This window comes from Gymnoscopelus microlampas, assembly GCF_963454915.1.
Source record: "Gymnoscopelus microlampas genome assembly, chromosome: 11".
Lineage (NCBI taxonomy): Eukaryota > Metazoa > Chordata > Actinopteri > Myctophiformes > Myctophidae > Gymnoscopelus > Gymnoscopelus microlampas.
This window is the reverse complement of record NC_139948.1, coordinates 40,848,443-40,860,160: the sequence shown is the minus strand read 5'-3', so window position 1 is coordinate 40,860,160 and position 11,718 is coordinate 40,848,443. Positions and strand designations below refer to the sequence as shown.

General features: G+C 39.0%; 1 protein-coding gene across 1 annotated transcript; it reads left to right on the top strand.

The window, feature by feature from the left end:
• Nucleotides 1-207: 207 nt before the first annotated feature.
• On the top strand, nt 208-11,718 carry LOC311056397 (uncharacterized protein). The gene is made up of 7 exons (XM_084072970.1): nt 208-236; nt 2,936-3,065; nt 3,769-3,828; nt 4,314-4,463; nt 8,923-8,987; nt 10,745-10,919; nt 11,572-11,718. Exons 2-7 carry the CDS (start codon nt 2,937-2,939, stop codon nt 11,635-11,637), a joined length of 645 nt encoding a protein of 214 aa, XP_083929096.1. The 5' UTR covers nt 208-236; nt 2,936; the 3' UTR covers nt 11,638-11,718.

The window sequence follows — 11,718 nt, the reverse complement described above, 5'->3', positions numbered from 1 at the left end:
ATTACTTAAGAATGATTTTCAAATATTTTATTATTTTTAATTTTGGAAGACATTTTACATCGAGATGCCCACTTTTCTCGTGTCCAGGCTAGAGTCTACGACGTGATGACGTGAACTACAACGTTTGTGATACACCCACGTGACGTCATAACGGGGAGGTCCCATAGTAGCCTACAGTCGTTTCTTTTGTTTTCATTGGCGCGAGGAGGCGACTTCTGTTTGGCTATAATAACAAGGTAGGATAATAATAATAGCCTAACTGGACAAATGCTAAAGCCTATCACTCTCCCGCATTATTTTATTTTAAGCTATATGGGCTAAACTTATTTCGGACCCGGTGTTTCAATTTGTAACGAGACCGGCCGGTGACAAAGATTAAGACGAGACCAGATTAAAGTGAGACCGAGTCTACTGTTGTCCTAGCTGTAGTATACAACCCTAAATACGTCTACGAGGGTTGTATACTACAGCTACTGTTGTCCTAGTATCAGCAGATGTTGTCCACGGTTAAAAAACACGTAGCTGTCCTCGTCAATGCCTGTTGTTTTTTTGTTTTCATATCACAATGGCAAAACATACCGATTTGATTATTGTTTGGATGAAGAAACGCCAGACAGACGAACACTAACGTTGCGTTGTGGACGGCTCTCCGTTGGTTTTGTTGTAGCTCCAATCGGAACCTCACCCTCCGCTGTATAGCTCCGAGATGAGGTTCCATATCGTTCTCTGCCGTTCGGCTGAAAAATGTCCGCACATTTGCCACTTTACATGTTTCTTACCCCTTTCTGCACATCGTGTCCAAAAAGTAAAGGTATTCTGAAATGATCACAGATGTTTGAAATTTTAACTCACCATAAAATCTAACAAACGAGTTGAAAAAAGCACTTTATTCGCCTCTCTCCTCCGCCGGTTACATGTTTTTAAGACATTGCGCAAGAGTTGCGCCCATAGAGATAACATTACTGATTCCCCTACTGGTCAAATGTTGAATTGCATCTTCTAATGCATAATATTATTGAACCGGCTGAGGAGAGAGGCGAATAAAGTGCTTTTTTCAACTCGTTTGTTAGATTTTATGGTGAGTTAAAATTTCAAACATCTGTGATCATTTCAGAATACTTTCACTTTTTGGATCGGATGTGCAGAAAGGGGTAAGAAACATGTAAAGTGGCAAATGTGCGGACATTTTTCAGCCGAACGGCAGAGAACGATATAGGACCTCATCTCGGAGCTACATAGCGGAGGGAGAGGTACTATATGGGGCTAGTTTTGTTGTTGTTGTTGTTGTTGTTGTTGATGAGGAAAAGGAAGACAACCACTTCCTGTGTCAGTCTCTCTAACAATAGATTTACACGTTTTTATAAATGCAACTATTTGCCATTGGAGTCGGAGTCAACATGTGTAAGGTACAATCACTATTCAGCCCATTCAAAGCGTGCAAATAAACGCATCAATGAATCAATAAATATATAAATAAATGTTCATTCCCTCCTGGGATTCGAACTCTTCCCAATGTCAGCATAAATACACCAGACAGGCGCTTACTCCGGTGCGCCATTCTTTTCACAACCATAAACAACTCAGTCATAGAGTATACAACCAGCCATTATAAAACAAAACAGACATGGTCACTAGATAGATCAGATCAACTTGAGACCTCAGTCACCACACTGATTTTATTGTACTTGTTGCAGCCAATTTGATGATTTTAATATTTGTAAATGAAGGGGCTGTGATATTGTGATGGTGCTGTGATTCTATACTAATTGACCTGGGCATAGGCGGGGACTCAGCCAATTTCAGGGAACAGCCTACCATATGGGGATGTCACAGCTGCACAGCATTAGGGATTGGGAATCACCAGAGGGAAGCCACACAGTTTTTTCTGTTTATTTCCTTGTCACAGTTAGTTGTTTAGTTACAGTTAAACACCCGGCTTTTGTTTTGCTAAATGTCATCCTGCAATCTAAATAAACATCCTTAAATGCACTCAAGAGAAGACCTGCTTTACTTCACGGTGGGTTACATCCCAGCACACCACCTTCTCTGTATAATACACTTTTTGGGCAGAAAATAAAACATGTCCACCAGACGGAATTATTTAAATTACTCACCTGCGCCCTCTACAGATCTGGTCAATATAAATAACCATTAATCATTAGGCCTAGCATTGATCATAAACGAACAGTTTATCTAACCTATCATGCGTCACACTTACTATTTCTAAGTAGCCTATAACATAATGAATAATAGATGATCATGGTGAGATATTTTAGAAACAAATCTGTATTAAACAACCGTGTTGGAGACCAGTACAATAAAATCAGCGTGGTGACTGAGGTCTCAAGTTGATCTGATCTATCTAGTGACCATGTCTGATGGGACCATCATTTACCAAAACGCATATCATGGTGATTGAAAGAAGACTAGCGACTGGAAGCATATAGTGTTTATGACAATGTTTACTAAGGTAATACAATCAAGTGTGTCAGAACACTATAACCAAGTCGACAATGTCTAAGTGAAAGGCTGTTTATTGTACTAATTACATGACTGTGATTTAATTCGCTAGACAATCATTAATGCAGTTCTAGTAATAACATTCAGTGTTAAATGATAGCATCTCATATCAATTTTATAGGCCCCTGAATCGAATCACATTTTATCATATTGTGGCTAAATGTATGATATAAATAAATCATTATCTGAAGAATCAATATGGTATTGTGTGGAGTGGGTGATTCACACCCCTAGAAGTAACCCTGACCCAAAATATTTTTTAGTAGTTTATTTATGTTTTGTGTGGTTTAATCGTTTCATTTTAGTTACATTTTGGCATGGCTTTATGTATTTACCTATAGTTGAAGTTAAGCAGATGAGGTTTCATCTACCTAGATATTAGATATTAGATATTTTTTATGATTTTGTTTTTCAGAATGGAACAGCCAAATACTTCAATGGCCAAACAGTTGTCGGAACCCCTATCTCCACTCCTGAAAATGAAGAACAACAAACGTAATGTACCCCCAGAGGGCTATGTTTCACTTCAGGGCCTAGTAACCTATGTAAGTCTAATGTATAAGTGACTGAACTATATTTTATTTTTTTCAGTTTTGTAAAGCCAAGTTAAAGTCTACAGTATTATTGAATCCCTTTTATCGATTCATAAGGCAAATAAAAAGTAAGAACCGCGATCTGATCAAGGTGTGTAATGCAATTTCAGTAAATGCATTTTGAATGAAACTGCTACAGTTCCACTTCAATAAGGACATCTTATCCAAAATTGCATGTTTAAAAACAAGTTTAAATGGTATGCACTATAGTTTGAGAATTGTACCCATTAAGACCTGAAGACCCCCCCCCCCCATTTGAAAATGTTTTGTGCCAGGGACACCCATGCAGAAGAGAAGATTTGTGTTTTTAAAGAAAAGTGTTTGAAAAATCTTTTTTCAACCTCAAGTGTCAAAAATAGCAGATACATGTACACGCTTGCAGTGCGGCACAAAGTAACGCGCTGTGAGCTTGTATATCTGCTATTTTTTTGAGAACCATTGTTCTAAACCACTATTCTAAATAAAAAGAAAAAGAGTTTTCTGAAAAACTCCAGCTGAAAATGACACAGATGCTTTCCCGGTTTTAATGGGTTAAGTCTCTTTTTATTTGATAAAATCTATAATTTTGAACATAACCTAATGAAATGAAATGTTACACATGTTTAAACGGTTCAAAATGGTCTTACTTTTCTATTTCTTTTAAAATCACTTTCAGATGTTTCTCCGGACGATTGATGGACAGGGACCTCCTTATCTCCTGCGAAAACTAAAATTGGTATAAATAGGTCATATTTTTAACTAGCCATAATGCTATCAGCTCTTTGAATATCTGCATGTCAAAGCTTATAAATAGGTTAGAAAATGTTTTTATAAGAATGTACTTGGAGTGCAGAACTCCACCAATGCCTAAATATTTCCCAGTTTGCTCATTCAAAGTTAAGAATAGGATTTTACCACTTCTTTCTTTCTTTTTTCTTTTTATTGAACATCATACAAAAAAAAAGTCACATTAAAACGATGTGTTCGAGAAGGAAACTCAAAACTCAAAACAAAAAAAAAACCTTATCAAATTACGTGATAATGGAGCATGAATTTTCACACCAAATTATATGGCAATATTGCCCTTATATGTGTAGGTCACAGTCAGATGGACATACAGTCAGACACATAACTTCCTTGGCTGATTTACACAAACAAATTTGTGGCCAACATTTAAATATGTATGTTTCTCCTTTTGAAGTTTATTTGTCTTTTTTTCAGGATGACGTAGAGGTTGAGGTTGCATTGTGGAGAGAGGCCGCCAAAGCAGATGTAGCTGAGGGGATGAGCGTAAAAATATCCCATCTCAAAGGGGAACTCAAACCACGTTATGGACTGACATTTAATTCCACCACGTTCACCAACGTTGAGGTAAATAATACATACATTATACATTATTTGTATTGGCCCAGTAGTATAGTATTGGACCAATCAGTGATAAACATAAATAAATGGGTGACCTTAAACATAAAGAAATAGCAATGGAGACACATTTTCATTCTCTGTGAGTGACTCAGCTCTTGATAGAACAGCTAATACATTAATAAACTTGAGCTCAGTTATTTTTAAACGTTATTGGCTGTATTTTGTAGCACAATATTCGTGGTTTAACCTTCCGTGGTGGCATTGTTTCGTTAGCGGTAGTTAATTTACATTGAAGACACAGACAATAACTGAACACAAAAGGTTTTAATAAAAGGGGGAAACATGACCGCTAGTTTATATTCTCTCACATGTTCCACTGCGTCTTTCCTTCTGGTGTCTGCACCTGCATGACTTCTTTTAATTACTCGCCTCAAAGGAGAATTCCTGAAATGCCTACACATACATCATGTCCTAATAACAACGAATAGGAGAAGGGGATCAACGTCACGTGGTGCCTTTGTTTAGCCCAAAAAAACAAAGGTGCTTATTGGTCAAAAACCCGGATGTGTGTCTCAAATAATAGCCTTTTTCTTACCTTTATCTCTGAAGTTATTATATCCTAGAACGAGTGGTACTGTAGAAAATGTTCATAACTCCATCCCGAGTCCACCGCCGCTAAAAACGTGAGTGGATGGTCCTTGTGCTAAATCGCGTAGTTTTTATCGCTTGAAAATTGTTGATATCTGACGTTCATAATGACAGAAACCTCGCCACAGTTTTTTTGTCCCAAATTGGGCCGCCGTAGTGTTTTCAAGCAGACTTGGATGAAATCACGGGTGAAATCTCGTCTTGCGAGACGTTCAGAGGGGTGCATCTAACAAACACTGTGGAGAGTTTTCTGTCAATATGAACGTCAGATATCTACAAAAAAAATCTAAAAATACACGATTTAGCACAAGGACCATCTTTCACGTTTTTAGCCGCGGTGGACTCGGGATGGAGTTATGAACATTTTCTACTGTACCACTCTGTACGTTCTAGGATATAATCAGATAAAGGTAAGAAAAAGATAACCCTCAGACAGGAAACAAACGTGACATGACTGGCTTGTTTAAATTGATAAATGTAAATGCTAAATTAAAATAGTACAATGATTTTATGTATTTTTATAGCTATTTTTATAACTAGTACTGTATGTCCAAGACAAATATCGGGACAAATTAAGAAATGTTGAACCTTGAAGTTTGTAAGCCAATAGACATAATCACCAAACATATTGCACAATTGTGATGGATTAATGATAGACGATTATATTAATTCTTTGTTTTAAAAAATAAAACCATTAACAGATGTGCTATTCAAAGAGACTAAAACAGGTTTATTTGTATATTCGATAACAATGTGCAATATTACCAATAATTTAATTCTTGGCCAACTGAACTTTGCATAGTAAGAAAAATAAGGGCATATTGTTATAATACAGGGTAAAGTAGTAGTTATAAGTAATGCAGTATACAGCTTAAGATCACACCTTCCTTGGTTATTGATGTAGAATATTATGTATGTTGCAACCAAAAATGAAAACTATACAGAATGTACAGTAGACTGAAAAGAATGGATACATAATATACCTAACATATAGTACATTCATTACAAATAGCAGTTCTGTCCAATAGAATGTTGATAACAGGATGTTGGCCCGCTTGGTCCACCCTCAGCCCTCCTCTTCCGGTGGGGCGCCTATGTTTCCATTCCCACTAACAACATTTCTCCTACAGAACACTAACAACATTTCTCACACAGAACATGGATGTTATAGACGACAAGCTTTTTGCTAGCGTACGTACGTACGTTGCTCAATTACATAATATTGAACATGTAAAACCTCTTCAGCACATTTGTTTGAAGTATTTGATAGATTGGTTTGTTTCCAGTGGGAACACATTAGAAAGCGAACGCACAGATGTAAATCCAGCCCACTACATTTGATTGGGTAAAGCGTGACTTGCCTCCTGATCTAAGGCCCGTCCACTTGTAAGCCTATGTTCACACCTTCTGAATGGCCCTCCCGACAGATGCAGTAGCGCAGCTCGGAATCTGTTCTTACATGGATTGACTTTGAAAAAGACAGTTATAAAGTGTCTTTATACATAAAGACACTTTATAACTAACTAAGTGTGGTAGTTCATGTATTGTTCCGATGAGCTCATAATACATTATGACCAGCACTTGTAATACTTCATAAACCTTGTTATAGGTAGTTATGCATAATTATAAACATTTATAAAAAGGGTTATGAAGCCTTATTAATGCTTTATAATGCATTATAAATACGATTATAATGCATTATAGACCCGACTTTTAAGTATAGTGTTACCAATTAGTTTTTGTTGGTTGGTATACCACTTTTATCCACAATGGAGAACTCTACAAAGATCATTTGTCATCTTAACTTTTATGATGTTTCAGTTAAAAATTTGTCTGCAAATGTATTTGTTTCATTACTTAAACATTCACTTTATCCTGTATATACTGTTTATACAGTATAATTTCTCTCTCTTAATTGGATATAATTTTTATCCCGGCTTGATCATTTATTTCCTGTTTACTAAAGAGCTAGGGAGACGGGGAGACCCCTGTTACTGGACAAACACACTATAGCAATGATTGCTAACATTTATTTTAACAAAATAATTACATCATGAACCCAGCATCCTTAATCTGGGGGGCGAACGTTCGGCGAACATAGTCAATCTACTGTACAAGCTCACAACTGTTGCTTTACACGTGTAGATCGACTATTTTCGCCGAAGAGATTTGGTGTTGTGGGAAAAAGGAGGTGGCCTAGTAGACCCCTTTGGGCAGTAACCTTTTGTTCACAGCCATGCTGGTTCTCTGAGGCTGTGAACAAACTTATTCCCAGGGTCTCCATGCAGAGGGAGTGAGTGATTGAAGAATTTTCTGTATAGCCTCTGGAGGGCCAATTTTAGTCAAATTCTACCCTCTAGTGGCTATTCAGAAAATAGCCAGTAGAGTGTAGAATTGAACTAGAACTGAGTATCCTCTTGACACTGACACGGGCAGACATGGATGTGCCCCATGTAAAGATTGATGCAAACATTGGCCCTATTAATCGGAAGACAATATATCAGTTGAACCCTGTATATATATTAACCATTTGTAGAAAATAATTGTAATAAATCAAATACGATCTTTTCCCTTTTCACTGTGTGTGTGTGTGTGTGTGTGTGTGTGTGTGTGTGTGTGTTTGTGCGCGCTTATGTGCGTGTGTGCGTGTGTGTGCGTCACGTGTAAGACAACCATTATCATAGCATCTTAATATTGTCCTGACCGATCAATATCGATTTTCTACTTTATAGTTTGTAACAATCGCCCTTTAACTCAGAAAGGGTAACTATTAACTAAAAAGGAAACAACAGGATCGGCACAGGTTGCTAGTTGTGGTTACTTTATTTCACCCACAATAAATAATAATTGTCACAATCAAATGGCAAATAATAACACACCCTCTTGGGTTTTTAACTACTGTCCCTGTCTCTTTCCCTAACAAATAAAAGAAACAAACCAACAAAACAAAGCACAACAATTATTTCACATACTCTCTCACCCCCAAACAAACCCCACTGTCTTTAGTAACCCCGCGGATCACAGTGCAAATATAAACAGTAAACAAACACGGACACGCACGGCGGTTAGAAGACGGCTATTCAAATAATAAATAGTCTCTGTGATCGTCCACTTCACGTCACGCTTCCACGAACGCACAGTTCCTTAATCCAAAAGAAATGAAAGGTCTCTTGCGCCCGACGCGGCCCAAATAATAGTTAAATACGGGGTACCCCTCTAAATTGTAATCCACAAAGAACTGGCTGCTTGGTATTGCCTCACCGGCTCGTCGGCTCCTCGTCACTCCAACGCCGACCGGCGTCTCGTACACCACCGCAGCGCTCGAATACCCACGGCAGCAACCGCACGTTCCTCTTCCACTGGGCTCGATAGTTCTTTCTTGGTTGTAGTAGGCTGCAGTTTACTGTCACGTTTAAACGTTGTCAGGCAAACGGCATAAACTGGCGCCTCGGAGATCTCCGCGTTTCCACCCGTTCCCTCTGGTACGCGGGTTGTTTGTTCGATTCCCCTCCCCCCGTGGCACACCCTCTATTTCTAACGTCGGGTGGCTCCAATGTTCCAATCAACCGCAGCACTCAGCCCCATTACCTCTCAAGTGAATAGGAATATATCTCAGTGTCCAACACGTCACATATCACTCGTATACAATAACATGCATAAACTTAGACCAAATGTTACATATCAATCAGACATAGTAACACCCATAGATCAAGTGGATAAATAAAATAAATATAATGTGCATTTGTCACAAGTTGTATTATTGTTTATTTATTTGTTTGTTTCTTTGTTTGTTTATTTGTTTAATTATTTATTCCAGGTTCTGTCTGCCACTGGCAAGAGGGGACGCAAAAAGAAAGATCCCAATGAACCCAAACGACCCGCGTAAGACATACAAACACTATCAAGCACACCCAAAGCACCTCTGTATAGACAAACACACACATAGTGCAAGATCTGAGTAAGACGCAGGAACCCTAGTCAACAAACAGCAGGGTAAATGGTCAAATAAATAGAGTACTACAACGTCTAGGATACCAGGTAAACATCAAACCATCATTTGTTTAAACAGCATACAATCTAAGTAAGTTCTGGATCATTTGTGAGGGTTTGCGAGAGCATGCCAGTAGACCTGCAAGGAGGGAGTTGCAGTTGTAAAGCCTGGAGATGCCAGAGGCTTGGTTACGGGGCTGGGCAGACTCTCTGATCCGCAATGTGTGCCTTGAAGGACTGGCTGTCTGGGAACACCTTTTTGGCAGAAGTCACCAGGGTGTTGTCGATAGAGATAGAAAGATCCTGCAATGGGCAACTCTTTCCAGGGAAGCTCAGTTCTGTCTGCGTTGAGCTTGATATGGTGGGACATCCACTGTGAGATTTAAGCCAGGCATTCAACAATGCTCTCTCAACCTGTGTGACAGAGGAAGGGAAGGGAAAAAACTGTTATGTGTCATCAGCATAAGGGTGATAGCAGAGCTTCTGAGCAGAGATGACAGCGCCAAGGGATCTAGTGCCAAGGAGGGGGCCAAGTACAGACACCCCCAGTGACTCCGGTCAAGAGGGTACGGGAAGATAAAAGCCTTTCTATGACACCTGATACACGTAGGTCCGATCAGTCAGGTAGGTGGGTAGGCGAACCACTTGAGTGTCATCCCAGTGATACCAAGGTTAAAAAGGGTGTCCAAGATAAGTTGGTGGTTGACTGTGTCAAATGTAGATTGGTCAAGAAGGATAAGGATTGAGGAGTGGGAGGTAGCGTGGGCAGCATGGAGTGCTTCTGACTGTGAGAAGTGCTCTTTCAATAGATGAGCAGGTTTAAATCCTGACTGGTTGGGATCCAAAGGGTTATTCTGTGAGAGAAGGAGAAGAAGCTCATTAGAAACAACTCTTTCAAAAGTTTGGGAAAAAGAACGGGAGTGATACTGATCTGTACTGTAGGTCTGGATGTTGAGGGGAGGGTGGGGGGTCAAGATTTGGTAAGGGAAATTCAGTCGCCAAAGGTAGCACAGTAGCTTAAGATACAGTTACAGGGCAAGGATTGTACTGTAGATACAGCAGCGGAAAATACATCACAATTAAAAGAGATTCCATCAATAATGAACTAAATATACGTACTATAAACACCCTCAACAGTGCATACCTAATGCAGGACAAAAATAAATAAGAGTACACACAGTAACCATGTCAGATAGTGTCCTTAATGTAATGAACTGTTGTCACTTCCGAGCTAATTCGTCTATTGAACGAGCAGAGCAACCATCGATTGATTTATGATTGACTGATGATTGAAGATAGTGGTAAAAATGGGAGTAGATGACTGACCCAAACAACCTCCATAAATCACACCTACATACCAAACGCACCCAAACCATCTCCATAAATCACACACACATACCAAAAGCACCCAAACAAACTCTGTAATCATACATGTATATCAAACACACCCAAACTACTAGTAACATTTTACTAACCTGTCTCTTTGTCTGTGTGATGTGCTTTGTGTGTAATGTGTTGTGTGTTGTGTGTTTTGTGTTCGTTATGTTTGTGTGTGTAATGTGTTGTATGTTTTGTGTGTGTAATGTGTTGTATGTTTTTTTGTGTGTAATGTGTTGTATGTTTTTGTTTTGTATGTGTTGCAAGTGCAGGTGTGCATTCATTTTGTTCAGCTCTGAGCGTCGTCCCATTGTGAAGGAGCAGCATCCAGATCTGTCTTTTGGAGGCTGTGCCAAGAAACTGGGAGAGATGTGGAGCACACTGCCCCAATCTGATAAACAACCATATGAGGAGCAAGCCCAAAAACGAAAAGAGAAATATGACATGGTATTTATGATACCGATTCCATCATTTTATACAGAACCATAATGTTAAAGCTGCACTATGTAACTTTCCTCCGTATTTGAATCCGGTTTCCTGTGCAAGTGCTGAAATATATAAAAAATGTTACCATCGAGCTAATAGAGCCTGCCTGCTTGCTCAGGGGATACATTTAATTTTGACATCCCGTGTCAATTGTCTAGGTGAGATATTACCTTAGACACAATCTAAATGTCTCAATAGAAGAGCCGGGAGACAAAATTCAACCGCTCCAATTGCGTTATATTCTATTAACATACTCTACCATACAGATTGGACAAAATTATATTTTATTCACAAAAAAAGTTACATAGTGCTGTTTTAAGTGTCAGTTAATGTTAAATCAAATTAAGTAGAGAATTTCATGTATTTAGATGGATTGGCGAGGTCAATGCGGCCTGGGAAATAGTGCATCTGAGCTTTTAGTTAATTAAAGTGTATTCATTCATCATAAGTGCAGCAGAGGTGATACATACTACTGTAGATACGCACATTCCATTTATGTGTGTGTGTGTGTGTGTGTGTGTGTGTGTGTGTGTGTGTGTGTGTGTGTGTGTGTGTGTGTGTGTGTGTGTGTGTGTGTGTGTGTGTGTGTGTGTGTGTGTGTGTGTCTGTCTAGGACATGGTGGCATATCGTAAGATCTCTCAGGGTCCCGGTTCCTCTGTTCAGGGAGGTGGACGATGAGGAGGGAGACGATGATGATGATGACAAATACGAGAATGATGACAACAATTACATTTGTTTTATTAGAGAATTCTTACAGAA

Excerpts from the sequence above, each read along its gene's own strand:
- LOC311056397 (XM_084072970.1), top strand. The coding sequence starts at position 2,937 with ATGGAACAGCCAAATACTTCAATGGCCAAACAGTTGTCGGAACCCCTA. Across the intron at positions 3,066-3,768 it reads TTCAGGGCCTAGTAACCTAT|ATGTTTCTCCGGACGATTGA; the intron begins GTAAGTCTAATG and ends AATCACTTTCAG. Across the intron at positions 10,920-11,571 it reads GAAAAGAGAAATATGACATG|GACATGGTGGCATATCGTAA; the intron begins GTATTTATGATA and ends GTGTCTGTCTAG.